At 46.3% G+C, this 24,027-nt stretch overlaps 1 protein-coding gene across 2 annotated transcripts in view; it reads left to right on the top strand.

Moving 5' to 3' along the window:
• The window catches only part of DUSP5 (dual specificity phosphatase 5), a 56,270-nt gene that overhangs the window by 10,873 nt on the left and 21,370 nt on the right, over positions 1-24,027 (top strand). Inside the window, exon 4 of one of the 2 annotated variants that reach the window (XM_034931453.2) lies at positions 2,537-4,062. The exons of the other annotated variant lie outside the window; for it this stretch is intronic. Coding sequence (XP_034787344.2) covers positions 2,537-2,943 — 407 coding nt within the window. The 3' untranslated portion in view covers positions 2,944-4,062. Of the gene's footprint in view, positions 1-2,536; positions 4,063-24,027 lie in introns of those variants that run through there. 2 annotated transcript variants of the gene reach the window in all.

Raw genomic sequence — 24,027 nt, forward strand, 5'->3', positions numbered from 1 at the left:
TGTAAAAGTGTTCCTATTTCTCCACATCCTCTCCAGCACCTGTTGTTTCCTGACTTTTTAATGATTGCCATTCTAACTGGTGTGAGATGATATCTCATAGTGGTTTTGATTTGCATTTCTCTGATGGCCAGTGGTGATGAGCATTTTTCATGTGTTTTTTGGCTGCATAAATGTCTTCTTTTGAGAAGTGTCTGTTCATGTCCTTCGCCCACTTTTTTGCTCTGGTTTCTCTTCAAATCGTATAAATCTTTCGCCTTTTACTGCTTTCTGCATTCTTGTTAGGCAGTTATTTATTCCATTGCATAGACCTGAAAACCGAGGCCTTGGCCTCTGGTCCCTCTGCCAGGAAAGGGCTGTGGCCTTAGGGTTTCCAGGTCCTCTGTGTTGCCTGGATTGTTCTCCCATTTGGCATCTTCTCCTCCCCCATCCGTCTTCCTAGGAGGCTGGCCTGACTTTTTTCTGTTTCAGATTTGCAAGTACCAGTCTCTAACCTTGTGATCATGCCCCGCTTTCCAGCTCCCATCTTCCTCTTTAACATACGTAGTTGTTGAAACTGACGCATGATTTTCCTGTCTCTCGTTCCAAGGGATGTTGGAGGAGGAAAGGCAGGTGTTAGCACAGCAATAATTACTTAGTGCAGGTAGCAATTAAAGGTCCCCCTTGAGCCACATAGTGGCCCTCTGTTCACCACACAATTTCTGCTCCCCAGGAAACCCTGACGAGAAATCATCAGAGGCAAAAGGCCGAGCCTGTCCTGCTTGTCCCCTGAGCCTCTGGGCTGAGATGATTCCTTTGGAGCTTGAAAGGCAGCCAAATGATGGGTTCAGGGTGGGAAACCCTTGACTTGTTCTCCCTGTCCCTGGGAATGCCTTGCCCTTCTCAGCCTGTTATTTAATTACCTGGGTAGCTACTTCATGAGGTCATGAAACACGCCCCCGTCCAGTTCTCAGAACCCTCCCTCCCCATCCTGTGTGTGTATTGTGTCTGTGTACGCACAATCCACAAACCCACAGCAGTTTGAAAGCACAGGATGCTTTTTCTCCGATTGCTTGCCCTGCTAATGGAAGGAGAGACTGGGTCTCCCCAGTGAGCCATGTGCTGAATATACGCTGACCCCTTCCAAGGGAAGAGGACCATGTGGAAGGGAGGCTCCGAGGTGTCGAGTGGGCTCCAGAGGCAATACACTCTGGACCCTTTGCATTCTTGGATGTGGCACTAGGCCAGTTAAAAGCTAAACTTTGAAGGAGGCCAACAGAGGAGCGAAGGGAAATAGGAACCCGACGCTGTAATTCTAGGGACTTGGGGGTCTCCCCTTTGAACTAATTTAAAGAGACTGTTTTGTTGTTTCTTTTGAGTCAGACTGAATTGGAGGACACCCCTATTGAACTGCTTTGGGGTATGCTGTGGGGTTTTTGTTCAGATGGGGAAACTCTAGGATTCCTCCCTGATGCCTCAGAAATTTTATCTTTTAGATCTTGCAGATTGATTTGCATACTTTGACCTTGGGGCAGGGAAGTGGAGGGTGGTAAGGGGAATGACTTTTTCTTTTGGCCCTTCAGAATCGTAAATGTTTTTGCGTATTGTAGCCTGCGTAGTGCCAGCTACATCTAACTTCCTGTGATGTAATTGTTTCCTCACTAGCAAGAGAGGGAATTGGAAAGACTGTATTTTTTGTGGATTTGATGTGTACGTATCTTTAACCTTTCACCCCTTCCCATTTTTAATAGTTGTAGCTGGTTTTCTGGGGGCAGGGGCTGGGAGGTAAAGCAGGAAGGGAGGCATCCTCCCCTTTTTGTCATATTGAGCTAAAGAATGCTAACTGATGGTGGTAGCTTTATAGCAGCGACTCCCATTGTTGAGCAAGATGGAATTTGTGAAAGCCATTTATATCCTCCGTCTAGTAGGCGTCACTTAGCCAGGGCTATAATTAGTGGCCATGCGCTATTTATTGTGTGTTTGGTGGTGAGAACCCTGGGAGCTGAGCCAAGCATCCTGCCCTGGCACAGCTGGACAGGGTGCCCGGAGAGACCGGAAGGCCTCTACCAGGATCGGGGTTAGGTTGTTACCCTTAGAATCAGACCTGGAGAGACAAGAGTTGCTTCTCCAAGTCAGTCTTTGAGCCTGGGATGCTCTCCTTAGAAAAATGTATGTGCCCAATAAAAATGTGCACAATTTCAAGGATTTTCCAATGCCCTCTTGGAACCATCAGTGGAACCTAGGTTAAGATGGCATCCCCAGGAAGGGACTGCTCCAGGTCCGTCGCCTCCAGAGGCAGAATCTGCAAGTATCCTGGGAACTGTAAAGCTGCTGTAAGGAATATAAAGGTCCTACTTGGGGATAGTCTTTGCTGGGACCCCAAAAGCTCTATCCTCACCAGTGGGGATTAAAGACTGGCAGAAGTGTAGTGTAGGGCCGTGGCTCTTAGGCAGGCACAACAGTTTCATATCTAGGTTACTCCAGTGTTTGATTCTTGTGTTTTGCCATTGCCCTTAGATTCTAATCCCAACTCACTCCCACCATCTTTTCTTCCTTCCAGACTGTGTCAGGGAAAAGGGAGGCAAGGTCCTGGTCCACTGTGAGGCTGGGATCTCCCGTTCACCCACCATCTGCATGGCTTACCTTATGAAGACCAAGCAGTTCCGCCTGAAGGAGGCCTTCGATTACATCAAGCAGAGGAGGAGCATGGTCTCGCCCAACTTTGGCTTCATGGGCCAGCTCCTGCAGTACGAATCTGAGATCCTGCCCTCCACGCCCAACCCCCAGCCTCCCTCCTGCCAAGGGGAGGCAGCAGGCTCTTCACTGATAGGGCATTTGCAGACACTGAGCCCTGACATGCAGGGTGCCTACTGCACATTCCCTGCCTCGGTGCTGGCACCGGTGCCTACTCACTCAACAGTCTCAGAGCTCAGCAGAAGCCCTGTGGCAACGGCCACATCCTGCTAAAACTGGGATGGAGGAATCAGCCCAGCCCCAAGAGCAACTGTGATTTTTGGTTTTAAGACTCATGGACATTTCATACCTGTGCAATACTGAAGACCTCATTCTGTCATGCTGCCCCAGTGAGATAGTGAGTGGTCACCAGGCTTGCAAATGAACTTCAGACGGACCTCAGGGTAGGTTCTCGGGACTGAAGGAAGGCCAAGCCATTAAGGGAGCACAGCATGTGCTGACTACTGTACTTCCAGACCCCTGCCCTCTTGGGACTGCCCAGTCCTTGCACCTCAGAGTTCGCCTTTTCATTTCAAGCATAAGGCAATAAATACCTGCAGCAACGTGGGAGAAAGAAGTTGCTGGACCAGGAGAAAAGGCAGTTATGAAGCCAATTCATTTTGAAGGAAGCACAATTTCCACCTTATTTTTTGAACTTTGGCAGTTTCAATGTCTGTCTCTGTTGCTTCAGGGCATAAGCTGATCACCGTCTAGTTGGGAAAGTAACCCTACAGGGTTTGTAGGGACATGATCAGCATCCTGATTTGAACCCTGAAATGTTGTGTAGATACCGTCTTGGGTCCAATGAAGCAGTTGGTTGAAGTAGCAAGTTGTTGACTTTTCTGGATTTTTTTTTGCCATGGGTTCTTCACTGACCTTGGACTTTGGCATGATTCTTAGTCATACTTGAACTTGTCTCATTCCACCTCTTCTCAGAGCAACTCTTCCTTTGTGAAAAGAGTTCTTCAGATCATAGACCAAAAAAGTCATACCTTCGAGGTGGTAGCAGTAGATTACAGGAGGAAAAGGGTACTTGCTAGGTATCCTGGGTCAGTGGTGTTGAAAACTGGTTTCCTCAGCTTCCTGTCCTTCTGTGTGCTTATGTCTCTTGTGACAGTTGTTTTCCTCCCTGCCCCTGGAGGTTGTCTTCAAGCTGTGGACTTCTGGGATTTGCAGATTTTGCAATGTGGTACTACTTTTTTTTTCTTTTTGTCTGTTAGTTATTTCTCCAGGGGAAAAGGCAATAATTTTCTAAGACCCGTGTGAATGTGAAGAAAAGCAGTATGTTACTGGTTGTTGTTGTTGTTCTTGTTTTTTATAGTGTAAAATAAAAATAGTAAAAGGAGAAAAGCACTTCTTCATGTTGTTGGTGAATTGGGATAAGGTAGGAATACCCTTGGGTGGGGACCCAGCCTGCTTCATTGGGATTTATTTGTAAATGAACAACAGGGTGATGGTGGTGGAGGTGCAGCTATAGGCATGACGATACAGAATGTTGCTTTCCAACTGAGGGGTTTCCCTAAGCTAACCGGCAAGAGAATTCCTTAGTGCAGGCCTCATAGGGAGGTGGTGAGAGTATCTGCCCACTCAGGGCCCTTCACTGCCATCGCACTAGGCAAAGAGCTCTACTTGAACCTCAGATTCCTCACCTGTGAAGAGTGAGCTGAGTTAGATGATCCCAAGAGTCCCTTAAAGCATAAGGCCCTTGGTTCCAGTAAGCCTGAGTGCCAAGCTTGTGGCCAGCTTCCTCCCTCTAGTGCCTGGCATATGGCAGACTCAGAAAAGGCTGGGTAAGTGGCCAAGGGATGGAGAAGTGAATGAGGTGAAAGTTTGCCCTGCCAGCCTGCCTGACCCCGTCTTTCCACTCTTGCAACTAATTCTAGATAATTCCCCAGGAGTTCCAAGGTAAATCCCTCAATGAGTAGGTTTAAATCCAAGGCTGAATCGACTTGCTTTGTGAGTAACTTCCTCTGCGTAGGTGGAGGAAGGAAGGGGCAGTTGTCAGCTTCTCCCCATGATTGGCTCTGCCTGGGCTCCAGCCTAACTCCTGGGGCCTGTTCCTAATCTGAGGGAACAGGGAGCTGGTTGGGGTTTATGCCATCCCAGTCAGCTGATAAATAACGGATCCAGCCATACTTCTCAATGCTGGAGGGTCCAAAGGGTGTCCAGTTCTCCCGATATGCATTGTGTCAACAAATAGCAAGATGGTGGCGGAGCACAGGCAGCCCAGCTCTCTAAATTCCTCACCTCAAAGGCTTTGGTGAGGTCTTTCTCTCCACCTGTCTTTCCTTTCCCCAACTCTGTTCAGAGGTTCCTTGGAAAGTCCACAGATGAGAAGGTCACCCAGGGTTAGGATGCTGAATTTCTTTCAGCCCACTCCCCTCATCTGTGTAACCAAACAGCTTCCACAATGAAGAGCACTAGACCAGATGGTGAGAAGTTGTGGGTTCTAGCCCTTGCCCTTCCCCCAGCTCTCCAGTGGTTTGGAGCTAATCTCCAACCTCTGTGGACTAGATTTCTCCAGGGCTCTATCTAGCTGGTGCCTAATCCCTCGTGGTGTCCCATCTCTGAGCCTCTGACCAGCCTTGGAGTGTGTCCCTGAAGCCTGCCCATTGTGTGGGCCTATGCAGGTGCTGAGTGGCTAAAGGAACCTTGGGTAGGGAGAGCCGGGGAGTGGGAAGCTGGATGCAGGCTGGGGTGATGTGCTAAGCTCAGCCCACTTGCTGACATTTGCTTTATTGCATTAAAGTCTTTCTCTGAAGGGTGAGTAAGTCCTCTAAATCAGGCATATGAGGATTGCTCATCGACGGGTGAGTCACTGGAGGGTAAGCCAAGTGAAGCCCCACAGCTGGGGATGGCTCTAGAACCCTCACTCCACTTAATAGTCTCTTCATTAATTACATCTCCATTCTTGCCAAGACCAACTCTACACTGGCTTCCAGTGCCAGATGGGGAATTCAAGCTGATGGCGTTTAGATCCTTCATCCCCAGGTTTTGAGAAACACCTCTGTCGGTCTCCAAGCATCATCGCACATAGAGATGTGTTCAGGAGAAGAAAGATGTTAGTTCTCTCTTTCCCAGCTGTACCTGTAGGAAGCCCCCTCAGATCCACCCTAGCTAATGAGCTAGGCCTGATGGGGCAGGAGTTGTGTGAGCAGTCTCTAACCAGGATCCAGTGTGCTGGCAGGAGTCCTGGGTACTGTGGATCTTCACTGTGTGAGGCCCTCAGGAAAGTGCCTCACCAATTTCAATACTCTGAACAGCTCTATCTCTTTGAGTTACTGGTAGTTCTTCTGAACACCATAAAGCTCATGACTGCTCCTGTTTCCCTTCCTTGCTAAGGCCACCAGGCAGCTCAGAACTAAACTCTTAGCCCACTTCTGGCAGTTTTGTAGGAACTTAACATGAATTTTGGGTGTTGATTCCACCGTTTCCTTTAAAATTTCCCGTCTTTATTTTTCTTTTACTTCCATTTCCTCATCATTCTTAAAAAGAACAGCAAAACTTTTACACCCTCTTTAAATAGACTCCAATGCATTTATGGAATGAAATAGGGTATAAATATATAGAGAGTAGCCTGTGCATCCTCAGTGTTACTATTGTTCAACTCACTCTGAAGGGTTCATCCATAAGACTGGGTTCCTTTACCTTTTCAGTGAGTCTGCCAAGTCCTGTATTACTTCTGAAATAGATTCTGTACAGAGCCCAAACCTCATAGCTGGGGCCCTGGATCCTTGCCTCAGAATCACTAGCACTGCCCTATACTTTCAGCCTTGTATTCTGCTGCCAGTACCATTCTATGGAGAGTGTTGGCACTGATGGACGGATGCTCAAAGCTACAGCGCAGGCCCTCCTGACCCCTAACCACTGGATGGGATGGAGGGGACTCCCATGCTTAGATAACCATCACCTTTCCATCCACTTGACAACCCCTGCTAGAACCTGGAATTCAGGGGAAAACAGCCAAACAGCCATATGGCCCCACCCTCATGGGTCCATGAGTACTGATGACTGTTCACTGGCTTTCTGTCCCTGCCTGGAGCTGACCTCCTTAGTTGGACCAATGTCGTTAGCCCCACACAATCCCCTTCTCCAGCTCCCCTCTTCTAGGCTCTAGCTTCATCTTCTATCTGTGGTTCAGCACAACCTCGTACCCAAGCTCCTCAGATTTGCCAGCCTGTGGTTATGGCTGTGTTACTGTGCCAGCAATCCACACCCTACTCAGCCCACCCCTTAGTCTCTCTTGCATTGTTCATTAACTTTTTTTTTTTAGAGGGAGTCTTGCCCTGTCGCCCAGGCTGGAGCGCAGTGGCCCCATCTCAGCTCACTGCAACCTCCACCTCCTGGGTTCAAGCAATTCTCCTGCCTCAGCCTCCCAAGTAGCTGGGATTACAGGCATGTGCCACCATGCCTGGCTGATTTTTGTATTTTTAGTAGAGACAGGGTTTTTCCATGTTGGCCAGGGTGGTTTTAAACTCCTGACCTCAGGTGATACGGCCCACCTTGGCCTTCCAAAGTGCTGGAATTACAGGTGTGAGCCACCACGCCCGGCCGTTCATTAACTTTTTTGTGAATACCCCACCTCCACCTCCCACCTCAGAGTTCAAAAAGAAATGAGCTCTTATTGAGCCCTAGCCTTTTCTGGGCTATTTGGTTAGCATCAGAAATGTTTATAAAGCACCTACTGTGTGCCACAGACCAACCTAGGCACACAGGCATCATGTCTGATTCTCATCACAGCCTTGTATAATTTTTTTTCGTCTCGCTCTGTCACACAGGCTGAAGTGCAGTGGCACGATCTCGGCTCACTGCAGCTTTTGCCTCCTGGGTTCAAGCAATTATCTGCCTCAGCCTCCCGAGTAGCTGGGATTACAGGCGCCCACCACCACGCCCAGCTAATTTTTGTATTTTTAGTAGAGACAAGGTTTTACCATGTTGGCCAGGCTGGTCTTGAACTCCTGACCTTGTGATCCACCCGCCTCAGCCTCCCAAAGTGCTGGGATTACAGGCGTGAGGCACCGCGCCTGCCTGTAAGTGTTTTTATATCTCATTTTTACAGATGCACAAACTGAACCTCAGAAATATTAAGTAACTTGCCCAAAGTCACACAGTTAGCAAAGGGTAGAGCTCGAATGAAGCTATTTCATTGATCTTGTACCCCTCTGAACACCTGGGGTATACAATAGGTACTTCTGTCCATTGGGCTTTTGTTTGCAAGGAAGTCTCCTCAGTCTACATTAAGGAAAAGTGTTTGTGGATAAATGCAAATAGCACTGAATCCCCAGTTACACTCCATTCCAGCCACATTGGCTTTCTGACAATCCCATAAACATGCCAACCTCCCTCCTACCTCAGGACCTTTGCACATGCTGGTCCCTCTGACTGGAATCTTTCTCCTATAAATTCCCCCTCCAACCGATTAACTCATACTGGTTTTTCGCCTCTCAGTTCAAAATTCACCTTCCCAGGAAAGCCCTCCCAGACTAGGTCAGATGTCCCTATTGGCTCTCTCATAGTCTTCTATATCGTTTCTTCGTATTTCATCAAAGTTTAAAAATTTTTCATTTCTCTGTGATTATTTTATTAACGTCATCTCCTTCAGACTAGAAGCACCGGGAGAACAGAGATTACATTGCATTTCAAGAGTAACCAAGCACAGGGTCTGACTTATCCTAGGTATTCAATGAGTACTGGTTGAGTGAAGGAGTGAAGAAGTGACAAACAGAATGAAACGCTGGTCAGAAGCAGAAGCTGTTCTCTCCGTTTCTCTCAGAGCCCCTATGACCCTCCAAACGTGAGTTCCTTTATCCTGGGCCTATTTGCCAGTTCCTCCCCAATCCTGGAGGAAGCAGATTCCCAGCCTTAGCTAATTACTGCTACCTTATTGGTCAGAGGCCATGGTACCCCCTCACCTCGTTGGTCACTGGTCAGCCTATGGCTGGGCTGCCCTTGGGTCAGATGCCCACCCTGGGATCAATCGGTTTCCTCTAGGTTCAGAGACCTGCCTCGCTCAGACTCTGAGACTTGAGCGTTCCATAAGAAGTCCCCAGAAAACTGCCATAAAGAAAAACCCTACCGATCACTTGAGCCCAGGAGGTTGAGGCTGCAGTGAACCATGATCACACCACTGCACTCTAACCTGGGCGATAGAGCGAGGCCTTGTCTCAAAATAAATAATAAAACAACCCTTCCCTGCTTGCCCCAAAGTGATCAATTGTGGTAACTAAATTTTATTTTGTTTTCTTTTTTTATTTTTTATGTATTTATTTTTGAGATGGAGTCCTGCTCTGTCATCCAGGCTGGAGTGCAGTGACACAATCTTGGCTGACTGCAGCCTCCGCCTCCCGGGTTCAGGTGATTCTCATGCCTCAGCCTCCCGAGCAGCTGGGATTACAGGCGTGTAGCACCATGCCTGGCCTTTTTTTTTTTTTTTTTTCGGTATTTTTAGTAGAGACGAGGTTTCACCATGTTAGCCAGTCTGGTCTCGAACTCCTGACCTCAAGTGATCCACCTGCCTTGGCCTCCCAAAGTGCTGGGATTACAGGTGTGAGCCACTGTGCCCGGCCATGGTAACTGAAATTTAAATCCTGGTTCATTTGTACTAGTAGGTCCGATCCCTTCCCACTATTCCATCACCCATCCCCAGTACACACCCGTTCACTTACGAAGTTTACAGAAACCAAGAAGCCACCAAACAGGGGCTTAAAGCAGGCCCTTGAAGTATCTGTGCATTTTTCATTCTGGGCTTCTTCCAGAGGGAGGAGAAAATGTATTGCTTAAAAGGAACTAACCTCCCAAATGGTGAAGCCTCATATATGTCACCATGGTAGAAAGATGAAAAACTGTATCCCCACAAGGAAACAACAGTGGACTTAGAACCAGGAAGCATGGCTTCTGGTGCCAGACACGAGGGAACCCTACTGTCTGGGACCCACAAGGGGAGCTGCTCCCAAAGGCAACCTGTATGTACGTGAGTGTAAGTGTGAAGGTTGTGGAAGGAGGAGGGGGAGCCAGGAGCAGGTCCTGTAATGCCCTAGAGTTGCCAGACTGCAAGTAATTTCAAAAGTTCACATAGTTCTATCTCCTGCTTCAGAAGGACCATCCCCAAACTAGGCCAGAATGACCTGTTTTCTATAGAAAAGCAGGGGAGAGAGATAACATATTGAGCATTTACTATGGTCCAGCTGTGTGCTGGGTGCTTTGCATATGTTCTCTCACTTAAGATCTGCAAGAACCCTGCAAGATGGATATTGTTAGCCCTGTTTTACAGATGACCTATCCTGCCCAAGGCTACATAGCTAGAGTCTGTGAATTTTAGAGCCAGGATACCCAACTTGCAATGGACTTCCAGGGCTATACTCTTTCCCATAGACCAGGGTTCCCCAACCCCTGGGCTGCAGACTGGATACCAGTCAGAGGCCTGTTAGGAACTGGGCCGCACAGCAGTAGGTGAGCGGTGGGCAAGTGAGAATTACCACCTGAGCCCCGCCTCCCGTCAGATCAGGGGCGGCATTAGATTCTCATAGGAGTTCAAACGCTATTGTGAATTGTACATTCGAGGGATCTAGGTTGTGCGCTCCTTATGAGATCTTATGCCTGATCTGAGGTGGAACGGTTTCATCCCGAAACCATTCACCAGCCCCGAACCCCGTCTGTGGGAAAATTGTCTTCCACAAAACTGGTCCCTGGTGCCAAAAAGGTTGGAGACCGCTAATCTAGACTACAGTATGTTCCAGAAAAGGAAATTTAACAGCTTCTCAGTATGTGTCTCCATGTCTATACCCCTTAAATGTGGTTATGAAATCTGTTAGGCCAGGTGTGGTGGCGCATCCCTGTAGCACTTTGGGAGGCCAAGGCAGGGGGATTACTTGACACCAAGAGTTTGAGACCAGCCTGGGCAACATAGTGAGACCTCATCTCTATAAAGAATTAAATTTTAATTCTACAAAGAATTTTTAAAAATTAGGCATAGTAGCACACACCTGTAATCTTGGCTACTTGGGAGGCTAAGGTGGGAGAATGGCTTGATCACGCCACTGCACTCCAGCCTAGGCAACAGAGCAAGACTCTATAACACTGAGCATTGAGGATTGGACAAGCAGAAGTGGGATTTCTATGGGAAAGGCTATTGTGGGAAGGATTCAAGCCTCGGAGACTTTGCACAACTCCCTCCCTCTGTCTCATCGCTTCCCCTCATCACCCTGCTCATTTATAGCTGTCCTTTGGTCTCACTCTTTATTCCCCTCCTCAGCCTTCTCGGATTTCAGGATTCCATATTACGTGTCTTTCTGGTACCTATACCTTTCTTTCACAGTACTGTCATGTGGGAATTAAATAATGATGCCTGTAATTTTTAAAAATCTGCTTTATTGAGATATAATTTTCCTACAATAAACATTTACTCATTTTACCTTACAGTATAAAGTAAATTAAGTAAACAATATTAACTCTTCTGATCTATGAGTGTGGATGTCTTTCCATTTATTCAAGTCTTCTTTAGTTTCTCAACAATATTTTGTAGTTTTCAGTGTACAAGTCTTTCACTTCCATTGTCAAATTATTCCTAAATATTTTTGGATGTTACTGTACATGGATTAATTCGTTTACATGTAATTTCATACATAAATTGATTTTTGAGTGTTGATCAAACCCTGCATTTCTGGGATAAATCCCACTTTACCCTGACTTTTTTCGTTTGTTTGTTTGTTTGTTTTTTGAGACAGGGTCTCGCTCTGTCACCCAGGCTGGAGTGCAGTGGTGAGATCAGGGCTCCCTGCAGCCTCCACTTCCCGGGTTCAAGAGATTCTCCTGCCTCAGCCTCCCTAGCTGGGACTACAGGCGTACGGCCACCACGCCCGGCTATTTTTTTTGTATTTTTAGTAGAGACGGGGTTTCGCCACGTTGGCCAGGCTGGTCTCAAACTCCAAGCATCAGGTGATTCACCCACCTCGGCTTCCCAAAGTGCTGGGGTTACAGGCGTGAGCCACCATGCCCAGCCTATCCTTTTTACTTATTTCTGGGTTTGATATGCTGATATTTTGTTAAAGATTTTTGTACTTATGGTTATGAGGAATATTTGTCTTTGGTCTTTTTTTGTGATGTATTTGTCTGGTTTTGGTATCAGGATAATGCTGCCCCCATGAAACGATTAAGAGTTCTTTCCTCTTCCAAGTTTTTGTAAGAGATTGTATAGAATTGGTAGCATTTCTTCCTTAAATATTTGAGAACTTACCAAGAAGTCATTTGGGACCGAGCTTTTCTTTTTGTGAAGCTTTTTAGCTATAAATTTGATTTTTTATAGATGGATAGAGATAGAGAGCTATTCCAGTTACTTAGTGTTTCCTTGAGTGAGCTTTTTTCTTTTCTTTCTTTCTTTATGAGATGGAGTCTTGCTCTGTCACCCAGGTTGGAGTGCAGTGGCACGATCTCGGCTCACTGAAACCTCTGCCTGCTGGGTTCAAGCAATTCTCCTGCCTCAGGCTTCCAAGTAGCTGGGATTACAGGCATGTGTCATGATGCCTGGCTATTTTTTGTATTTTTTTTTTTAGTAGAGATGGGGTTTCACCATGTTGGCCAGGCTGATCTCCAACTCCCGACCACAAGTTATCCGCCCACCTTGGCCTCCCAAAGTGCTGGGATTATAGGTATGTGCCACTGCACCCAGCCTCCTTGAGTAAGCTTTGGTAATTTGTGTCTTTCAAATAATTTGTTCATTTCACTGAAGTTGCTGAATTTGTTTAACATAAAGTTCTTAATATTTCCTTGTTATCCTTGGAGGTCTTAGGATCTATATTGATGTCCTCTGTCTCATTCCTGATAATGGTAATTCTTGTCTTTTCTGTTTTTTTCTCCTGATAAGTCTGGATAGAAATTTGCCAATTAACTAGCACTTGGTTTCATTGATTATTCTGTATTGTCTATTTTCTACTTACTAATTTTCACTCTTTATTTTTTCCTTCTTCCTGTTTACTTTGGGTTTAATTTGCTCTTCTTTTTAATAGTTTCTTTTTTATTTATTTATTTATTTTTGAGACGGAGTCTCGCTCTGTTGCCCAGGCTGGAGTGCAGTGGCATGATCTCGGCTCACTGCAAGCTCTGCCTCCCGGGTTCACACCATTCTCCTGCCTCAGCCTAGCTGGGATTACAAGCGCCCGCCACCACACCCGGCTAATATTTTTTGTATTTTTAGTAGAGACGGGGTTTCACCGTTTTAGGCAGGATGGTCTCGAACTCCTGACCTTGTGATCCGCCTGCCTCGGCCTCCCGAAGTGCTGAGATTACAGGCATGAGCCACCGAGCCTGGCCCCTTTTAATAGTTTCTTAAGGTGGAAACTTATCATTGATTTTCTACTTTCTTCTTTTATAATATAAGCACTCAAAGGTAAAACTTTTCCTCTAAGCCCCCATCAATTTTGATATGTATATTTTCATTTTTATTCAGTTCAAACTATGTTCTAATTTCCCATATAATCTCTTTTTTGATCTACCTGACTAATTGCAAAAATTGAGGCATTTTCCAGATATCATTCTGTTGCTGATGTCTAATTTAATTCCGTGGTGATTAGGGAATGTACTTTGTGTGATTTCAGTACCTTCAAATTTACTGAGACTAATTTGATGGCTCAAAACATAGTCTATCTTGGTGAGTATTTCATGTGCCTATGGAAAACAATGTGTAATATTCTGGTTTAGGGTAGAATGTTATGAAATGTCAATGAGGCCAAGCTGATTGATGATGTGGTTCAAGTCTTCTATATACTTACTGATTTTCTGTCTACTTTTCCATCGATTACCAAGAAAGGAGTATCTTCAACCAAAATTGGGATTTGCCTATCTCTCCTTGCAGTTATATCAGTTTTTGTTTCGTGTATTCTGAAGTTGTTAGGTGCAGCAATGTTTAGGGTTTGTGTGTCCTCCTGATAAATTGACCCCTTTATGATTATGAAATACCCTTCTCTTATTTAAAATTTTTTTTTAAACTTTTTTTTAGTTTTTTGGAATGGGATCTCACTATGTTGCCTGGGCTGGTCTTGAAGTCCTAGGCTCACGTGATCCCCTGCCTCGGCCTCCCAAAGTGCTGGGATTACAAGTGTGAGCCATTGTGCCTGGCCTGAAATGTCCTTCTTTGTCCCTGATAATATTCCTTGTTCTGTTGTCTATATTGCCGGATATTAATATTGCTACTCTTTTTTTCATTTTATTTTATTATTTTATTTTATGAGACAGAGTCTTGCTCTGTTGTCCAGGCTACAGTGCAGTGGTGAGATCACAGCTCATTGCAGCCTCTGCCTCCTGGGCTCAAGCCGTCCTCCCTTCGCATCCCAAGTACCTGGGATTACAGGCACACATCACAGTGCCAGGCTAATTTAAAAAAATTTTTATAGTGATGAGGTCTCACTATATTGCCCAGGCTGATCTTGAACTCCTGGGCTCAAGCAATCCTCCTACCTTGGCCTGATTACAGGCACGAGCCAACCATGCCTAGCCCTTATATTAATAAATTGAGGTCGGGCACGGTGGCTCACGCCCGTAATCCCAGCACTTTGGGAGCCTGAGGCGGGTGGATTGCCTGAGGACAGGAGTTCGAGACCAGCCTGGCCAACATGGTGAAACCCCGTCTCTACTAAAAATGCAAAAAAATTAGCCGGGCATGGTGGCATGTGCCTGTAATCCCAGCTACTCAGAAGGCTGAGGCAGGGGAATTGCTTGAAGCAGGGAGGTGGAGGTTGCAGTGAGCCGAGATCGGGCCACTGCACTCCAGCCTGGGTGACAGAGCGAGACTCCATCTCAAAAGAAAAAAAAAATTGATTGGAAAATAAAGAAAAATGTTTCTTCACCCTTGATTTGTATAATAAGTGGCTGGCCCAAGGAATATGAGGATGGCCTCACTGTGGCATCTTGGGGGTGACTTCCAGTGAGAGTACTGAACAGTCCCTGAGTCTCCAGCTGCTTACAGCTCCATCCTGGGCCACATGTCCTCCTTTGGATGATGATGATGTCTCTTAGTTACTGTACTTTGTTGGGCTTCCTTCTGAGTCCCCTTTCCCTATAGATGTCTGCAGCCAAGGACAGCTATCATATGACCTTAAACTCCTTTTAAAGTTTACAAGGACATTGGCCTTTATGCCGGAGCATTAATAATCATGATGGCTCACATTTATTGAGCCCTTTCTATATGCCAAGCACCTTGCTAAGCCCTTTGTGTGCATTTTCTCTTAATTCTCACTGCAACCTGATGAGGTAGATACCACTCTTATCTCCTTTTTACAGATAAGAACATGGAGGCTAAAAAGTTTATGTAAATTGCCCAAAGGTACAGCAAGATCAACAAGCAAACATCGGGGCCAACCACTCCTCACTACTGAACTCTGCTGTCTCGTCAGTGGCCTGCCCAGGGACACTTTGCTGCTCTCTTAACACACACCCCTTCACCATTGTTATACACCCAGAGAACCACTGGATCTAGGGCCGCATCACTCCCTGTTCCGTTCTGCACATCAGTTCATGTAGCTGAAGTGCACATACATTGTTGATCAGTGTGGTTTGGTGGTAAGAGCACTGGACTGGGAGTCAGGGGACTTGGCTGTCATCCTGGCTCTGTGGTTTACCAGTCATAGCACTTTAGGCATGTTATTCAATGTCTCTAGGTGTGTAGTTTCTCAATGCTGAAGGTAAGGGGATTGAATCAGATAACCTCAAAGGCACCTTCAAGAACCAACATCCTATGAGTCTATGAATTAGTGGCCTTGCTGATAGGGAGCTAATCATTACCTAACCTGGCAGGGCATTTAAGATTTATTTACTTTAACAGTATTTATCAAAACCACAGAGCTTAGCTGCTCATTTTATGTTCATATATCTTCTCTGGCTTCCTGTTTATCCCAAAGGTTGTCTTTTCAAACTGCCCTTTGGGCTTATAAAAACTCCTTTGTGTTCATAACATGTTATTAAGTGAACAAAAGCAGGTTACAAAACTGTATGTATCTCATTTTATTAACAACAGATTGTGTGTATGCTAGTGTATATATATTATATATATACACACACACAAGTATATATACATAAGTATATACATGATACGTATATTGTAATATATATACTATAATATATAAAATATAAGTGCCTCTACTTATTTTACATTTATGATTACTTACATAGTCTGAAAAGATATACATCAAAATATTAGAATGACATTTTCTGGATGGTGCAATAACTGGTGATTTTAATTTTATTTTTTATACTTTTTTTGTCCTTTATAATTTTTGCCCAGGGGAATTGCTTATATTTTTAATACTTATTGCTTATAAGTAATAAACTCACAAACTGATAGAAAATATCTCCTTTGGATTCAGAACTTCCCTGCCCCTTTAACTTTGTCTCTGGCATCTTCTCCTGGGTTGGCTACCTGACTTTCTGTCTTATATTAGAAGACAGTGGGACACAGAGTAATCTAATCCCTGCGGGGTTGTCCTCTCCAGGCCCAGCTTTTAGTTACCCCCTCTTCCCCCACTTCCATTCACTTGTTTTCCTGTTCTTTTCTGTCCTTTTGTGTCAACATGGTCTTCCCTTTTTCAGTTTTTCCTCTACAATCACTCTTGAGTACTCTTTCATTCATTCATCATAAATTATGGACAAATCAGAACAACAGTGGAATGAGAATAACAACAGTAAGTTGTTTAGAGTTGAAGACTGAGGTTCAAGTCCTGAATCTGCCCTAGGTAGAGCAAGATGATGTGAAAAATTCTTGGAAAATTATAAAGGCTGGATCAGTGAGAATTGTCATTGCCAAGACCCTGTGCTGAGCCCCATGGGGGAAATGTCGGTGAGGAGCCTCTGTTCCCAAGGAGCTTAGAGAGTAGAAGTGGAAACGCAAAGGGGGAGGGCAGGGAGGGATGCAGAGATAATCTCCATAGACATGGAAATTACTAGATTCTGCAGAGGAGGAAGAAGGATGAGTCAAGTATCACCATGGTGTTGGGGACCAGGTAACTGAGAAAAGTGGTGTCATGAATCCATTTATCAATCCATCTATCCATTCATTCCACAAATACACACTGAGCATCTGCCATCAGCCTGGTACTATCAGAGGTGCTAGAGATGTAACAGTGAAGAAAACAGGCAACAACCCCCGACCTACCCCATTTTGTTTACATTCTATGAGATGACAGAGAAAAAGGAAGCAAACAAGTACATAAACAAAATCATTTCCGAAGGTGACAAGTGCTATGAGAAAAATAAAATTGGATAGTGTGTCAGAGAGCACCAGGGGAGGTGACATTGGTGCTGATGTGTCATTAGCTGAAATAGAAGTCAGGGGCTGGTCTGAGGAGGAAGATGATGATTCCCTGTTAGAGCTGCTGACTCAGAGATGCTAAGATTTACCTTCTGGTGAGATATTTTAACCTCCTCTCAAACTCTACATCCTATCAATCTCTGGCTGGGAAACTTCCAGTGGGTTTTCACTGCCCTCTGGACAAAAATCCCAGTTATTTAACTTGGCGTTCAAGGGCCTCCACAGTCTTGCCCAGTCTGCTTTCCTGCCCCCGTCCCCAGGTGAACCTTCAATTCTGGTTGTGATGGGCTCCTCACAGTCTCCACCTAGGCTACATCCCTTTGTGCCTCCTTACCTGGGTCCTAGGAGAGTCTCCTGAACTCTCCAGTCCACAGCCATCCTGCTCTTCTCAGGACCCATGCCTCTTTTTCTGCCTGCTTGCCCTCTTAGATTGTTTAAGTGTCTTATAAGCAAGGGCCCAACTCTCCAATAAGAATGCAGTCTCTTCGAGTGATAGGCTGGCCCCTTCAGGATCCTCTCTTCATTGGATTTGCTCCATACACTTGCCCAGAATTGCACTGAGGGGCTTTACAGATAAGTATCTTCTTGTATGAAATGAAGGAGAGACAAAATGGAAAGAACCCAGAAGACAAAAGAGCTTCCCACCCAAATTCAGGAGTCAGATGACAGAATTCAGCTGTGGTCAAAAGCGTTTGGAAGCTGGCCAGGTGTGGTGGCTCAAGTCTGTAATCCCAGCACTTTGGGAGGCCAAGGGGCAAAGATCACTTGAGGCCAGCAGTTCGAGACCAGCCTGAACAACACAGTGAGACTCCCATATCGACATTAGTTAAAAAATAATTTTTAAAACATAAAAAATTACAAAAATGTGTTCTGAAGCAATTAGCAAAGAATTGATTCATTTTGCTGGGGGAATCAGCAATTGGAATGAATTCTATTTGCCTTGAGCATATAGGGATAAACCTGCCTAACACTGGTGAGCAGAGCAATGGCCTGAGACCAGAAGTCCTAGAATTCCTCCTAGCCCTCTATCCAAAAGAAAGACAGAGTCCTGGGCTCCAAGATGATGGCACAATCAGGAACTGGCCCAGAGTAATCCATTACCCTTCTCTCCAAGGCTTCCTTCCTCCGCTTCCTAGGCTTTGTCACAATTTCCTCCATTTAACCTGTGGGGGGATGGAACACCTGTTTACCCATCTGAAATGCAGGATGATAGGAGATCACCTGCCCTCTGCTCTTCCCTCCTTCCCTGTCAGGACTGAGTCAATACCGATGTTCAACTTCTGGTGCTTAGAAGTCAGGATGTTCAGGTGGTGGGAGGTTAGGTGAGGGACACGTGATTGTCATGACGGGCATTTGGGATGAAAGTCAGAACCATAAACACATATTCATTATGACTCTCCTTCTGCCGGGTCTTTCATCTGGGGAATCTCAAAGCCCTGGACAAATGGTAATTAATTTTCACAACAGCTTCCACAGGAGGATGCAGTGGTGTCTGCCAAAGGCCAGGGGGTATTTTCCCAGTATTCTTCCCTCAACCTTTTCTGCTCACTCCCAGCCCCTGCCAGCCCCAAGGTGACGATGCAGGGTGGGTAGGATGCCTGGGCTAAAGACTCCTTCCTGGGACCTCTCTGTCCAGAAGGCTACAGGGGCAGATGGAGACTCCTCCCAACTAGCCTCCTGCCCCTACACCCTACCCTACTCTCCCAGAGCGTGACTAAGAGTGAACCAGGCAGGAGTGGGAGCATTTCCTGCCTCCTTTGGCAGGCTGGGACCAGACAACAAGTTAGTTGACTCAGGAGGAACCACATGGCTCCAAAAATACATCTGCCTCTGCCCGGTTCCATCTCATGCTCCCTTCGCCCTTTAGATACAGTCACTTGCTCCTTCCCCCAATCCCACCCCTGGGGAGCCACTTGAAGTCATTTTTGCCCTTAATTCTGATTATAAAAGAACTATAAGTGCATCATAGGAAACCTAGAGAATGTAGAAAAATACAAACAAGCATTTGAATAATCCTATAATTCCACTACTCCCAAAATAACCACTGCTGAAGTCTTGTTATATTTCCTTTCTATTTTTCTGTCCTCTGAGTTTCATTTATTTATTTATTTATTTATTTTTGAGTCGGAGTCTTGCTTTGTCGCCCAGGCTGGAGTGCAGTGGCGTGATCTTGGCTCACTGCAAACTCCGCCTCCCGGGTTCACGCCATTCTCTCACCTCAGCCTCTGGAGTAGCTGGGACTACAGGCGCCCGCCACCACACCTGGCTAATTTTTTGTATTTTTAATAGAGATGGGGTTTCACCGTGTTAGACAAGATGGTCTCTATCTCCTGACCTCGTGATCCACTCGCCTTGGCCTCCCAAAGTGCTGGGATTAGAGGCGTGAGCCACCGTGCCCGGCCCTTTGAGTTTCATTTAAATAATAATATATACTCACAGCAAAACCACAATTATACATACATATATGTATGTATATATCTGTGTGTATATATATATTTTATATATGCATATATATATATATATATATGCTCAAATAGAACACAAAGTTATAAAGTGAAAAGTCAAAGTCCACCTCCAACTTTCTACTCCCATGCAGGGGGAAACCATGGTTAAGAGTTTCTTGTGTATCTTCCAGAAATTGTCTAGTACATGTTCAAGCATGCAAATGTTATTCATTTTACATGGCTGAGGTCATACTGTATGAACAATTTGGTCTTTTCTTCACTTTACATGAATATATGAGCACTTTCTATGCCATTAAAAATTATTGGTTGAACTATTTTTATAGGCCAAATAACATTTTATCTTATTGATATGCCATAGTTTATTTAACCTTTTCCCTCTTGCTGGACATTTACTCAGGAGAGGAGCAGGAAGAAGGAATTGAGTCAAGATGAAGTGTTGGAGGAGGAAGGGGGCTAGCCTGTACTGAGGGCCTACTGTGTGCCAACCACTTTTCACATCTTCCCAATTGCTTGGTTTTAGAGTTAGGCACTGTCCCCATTCTTCAGATGAGAAAGCTGAGGTTCAGAGAGGTTAAGGAGGAATTTGCTCATATGTGAGAGAGCCAGGGTTTGAAGCAAGATTTATCAACTCCAAAGCCCATGGCTGTTCTATTTTGCCAAGATGCTTCGGAAAAGTCCCAGGGTTCATGGTTGCACACTGCTTGGCATGGGGATGGGGAGAGCCCTTCTGGCATTCCTTCTCTCATTCACTCTAATAACATTTATATGCCTGGCATCAAGAATTTGGGTGAAAAAGCTGCAGTCCTTGTCCTCTAGAAGTTCACAGTCACATGGGGGTGGACATGAAAACAAGCTCTCACCACCTAGAGGAACATGCAAGGTACAAGGGGGTCCAACCAGAGTTTCCACTCCCAGACTCCAAAGGTCGAGAGGCTTCCTGGGGGAGGAGACCCTAGGCTGAGTCAGTCCTCTGGCACTGGTCAGGAAGTGCCAGGGAGGCCTGAAACGCCTCTGCGTCCTCTCCTCCCCAGATCCAGTCTATGCTCCAGTCACTGGAGCCTGGGTTGGTTCCTCCCTGACCCAGGTTTCGCCTCAGCTTCCTGCCTTTCACAAGATGGTTTTCCAGGCTCCCACGACAGTAGGGTGGGCAGTGGGCTGCCAATTTCTGAGAAAATCTTTAAGAACATGTTTCTGGTTTGTTTTCCAGAAGTTCAGGAAATGTTTATCATACTTTTGGGGAAGAGTGGGCAGCACGGGAGGTTTGGGTCAATGCTTCGGGCTCTGGATGGACAGATCGGGATTGGGGTCCTGCTCCTGCCATTTTCTCTGGGACTGCTGGAAAGTCACCGAGAGTTGTCAGGACCCTGGGTAACAAGCCATAGAAAATGGACCCTGACTATCTTAAACACAGAAGGGAATCCACTGCAATAGAATTGGCAGAGGTTCAGGAGGGAACAGTCTTGAGAAAGGGGCAGAAACTTAAGCAGCTCTCCAGGCCTGGAGCAGCAGGAGGCAGAAAACCATCATTTGAGCTGGAAGAGTCTAGTCATGACGCTGCTGCCACTGCAGCCAGATATCACAGCAAATGGAGTGCTAACCCCCCAGCACGCAGTGGGTCCAGGGGCCAGGCCTCAGGCAGGTGCATCTGATGGACTGAGCCTTGGTCATGCACTCATACCCATTGCCAGGAAACAGGACGGGGAGGATTTGCCTTTGGGCTTCAGTGGTATGAGGCAGGTGCTCCTCCCTCCAAGTCAATACCCAAGGGGAGTTCTGCCCCCTGGATGAGGGGCTTTAGAACCTGTACAGCCAAAAACTCAATGCCTACGACATGGCCTAATCTCTCAGAGCCTTTATAAAACACAGACAACAATCATATCTATTTCACAGGATTACTACGAGGGTTTTTTTAAAAAGCAAATAAAGTGCTTAGCATGGTGTCAAACACCCCATAAATTCTCAGTAAATGTTAATTTACTACTACTACTATTAATATTGTTATTACTAGTGTTATTCACTTTCTCTCTTTTCAAATAAAATCCAGATAGTTTTCACTGTAAAAGTAATAGATGTCATACATAGAAAAGTTGAAAAATGCAGAAAAGTTGAAAGAAGAAAAGAAATCACCTAACACCCACAGAAAACCACTGTCAGCATTTTGGTATTTCCTGCCAATCTATTTTCTATGTACTGGTGTTGGTTGTTTTGTTCTTTCTTCCTTTTTTCCTTTCAAACAGCTGTGATCATTCTGTATGTGTACAGTTGTGTACCCTACCTTGTAGTATGTGCATTTCTTTTTTGGGGGAGAGGGGGAATTTCCCTCTGTCACCTAGGCTGGAGTATAGTGATGCAATCTTGACTCACTGCAACCTCTGCCTCCCAGGCTCAAGCGATCCTCCCACCTCAGCCTCTTGAGTAGCTGGGACTACAGATGCACACCACCATGTCCGGCTAACTTTTTGTAGAGATGGGGTTTCACCATGTTGGCCAGGCTGGTCTTGAACTCCTGGGCTCAAGAGATCCGCCTGCCTCGGCTTCCCAAAGTGCTGGAATTACAAGTGTGAGCCTGTAATTATTCTTAACGGCTGCGAAATATCCTGTGGAATGGATAGTGTTGTTTCCACTGTTTGGCGGGTGTGTGTTGGGCGGCGGGGTTCATATGCATTTATAAATTATGAGCGTTTTTTTCAAAAACGTTTTCTGATTCTGGAATGCTTCTTTGAATACTGATGAATGCTTAACTGACATCAGTTACGCACTTTGTTCCGAAGGGCCCTTAGGAAGCCATTAGCCATTTCCTAAAATTCTCACAATTCTGATGCAGGTGGGGGGTGGGGCATGGCCCACATGGATGCCTATCACCTCATTGTGTTTTGAGGGGGGCATTCTCACTGCTGCTGTGAACGTGAGAGTCCCATAGTCCCGTGACGCCTTGACACCACTCGTCTGCCCACAGCTTTCTCACGTTCCCAATTTGCTCAACCACTGATTAGGCTGGGGTGGTTTATCCTGCCTGTGAAATTACCTGCCATTAGTGTAGTGGAAAGTGCCCCAGCTCTGCCTCTTGCCAGCTTAGGACTTGAGGCAATTTTCTTACATTTCTCAACCTCTTCTGTAAAGTGAAGAGTCATGTCTATCTTCCAGGATTAAAGAGAGAGGGATACATGCGCCTAGATAGTAAGCTTTTCTTCTTTCTTCCTCGACGGTTCTATAGTCTCGTCCTCTCCCTTACTCCCACCCCCCAGCCCCGCCCTACCCCCGACCAGCCTCCCTGCCTCTTCAGGTCCCAGGCTGGGTTCCAGGAAGTGGCTCGCGCCTGACGCTGGCTCCCAGCGGCTGGGGTATCAGGTGACCCGGCTCCCCACCGAGGTGACTAAAATCCCAGTGATGCTGATTATTTGGATTTCCTGGGTAGGGCCGGGCACCCGCCGCTGGTGGGGCTTTGGATGCAACAATAATTAGTATTTTGACGAGGCGATTCCGATCGCCCCACCAAGTAGGAGGTCCCACCCTGAGTAGGGAGCCCCGTGGGAACTGACCCGGCCACATTCCCAACTGCAGCGATTGTGAAATGGGCCCGGGCCCAGCCAGGGCGGGCTCCGATGGAGGAGCGGGGTGGGGCGCGCAGAGGATGCTCCAGGAGGGCGGAGCGCTCACCCTTGCTCCGGGATCTCCTGGCTCGGGACAACCAACGTGGTCCTGAATCCACCATGGACCTGCTCAGGATCTCAGGCTGGGCGGCCTGGCTCTCCTCTGGCCACGGATGCGGGAGTGAAGTGACCAGGGCAGAAAGGACATCTGAAGGGGCACAGGGAAATGAAATCGTCCTTTCCCCTTCCACTCGCCCCTCCCGGCCCTTCCAAAGCACCATTAGAAATTGAAAGGTGCAAGGCCAGGAAAGACGCAGGGGCCAGTGCAGAGTCTCCTTTCATGGAGGTCCAAGGAGAAGTGAATTGCTCTACCCCAAGTTTCTATAAGAAATAACCAGGCTGGGCAAGGTGGCTCACACCTGTAATCTCAGCACTTTGGCAGGACCAGGCAGGAGGATTGATTGATCCCAGGAGTTCGATACCAGCCTGAGCAACATACGAGACCCTGTCTCTATTAAAACAAACAAACAAACAAAAAAGAAACAAACTTTAAAAATTAGCCGGGTGTGGCAGTGCAAGCCTGTAGTCCCTGCTACTGGAGAGGCTGGGTTGGGAGGATTGCTTGAGCCTTAGGAGGTCAAGGCTGCAGTGAGCCGTGATTGCACTACTGCAATCCAGCCTGGGCGACAGAACAAGACCCTGTCTCAATTTTAAAAAAAGAAAAAGAAGGAAAGAAATAGCCAAACAAAGAGAACAGCTGGAGCTTTAGAAAGCACTGTCCCTAACACTGTGTGATTTCAATGACTCCAAAAGACTCTCTGACCCCCAGGTTCTCCTGTGACTCACCTGAAATTCCTCCACAGGCTGGACGCGGTGGCTCAAGCCTGTAATCCCAGCACTTTGGGGGGCCGAGGCAGGCGGATCACGAGGTCAGGAGATCGAGACCATCCTGGCTAACATGGTGAAACCC

The sequence above is a fragment of the Pan paniscus genome, chromosome 8, assembly GCF_029289425.2.
Source record: "Pan paniscus chromosome 8, NHGRI_mPanPan1-v2.0_pri, whole genome shotgun sequence".
Taxonomy (NCBI): Eukaryota; Metazoa; Chordata; class Mammalia; order Primates; family Hominidae; genus Pan; species Pan paniscus.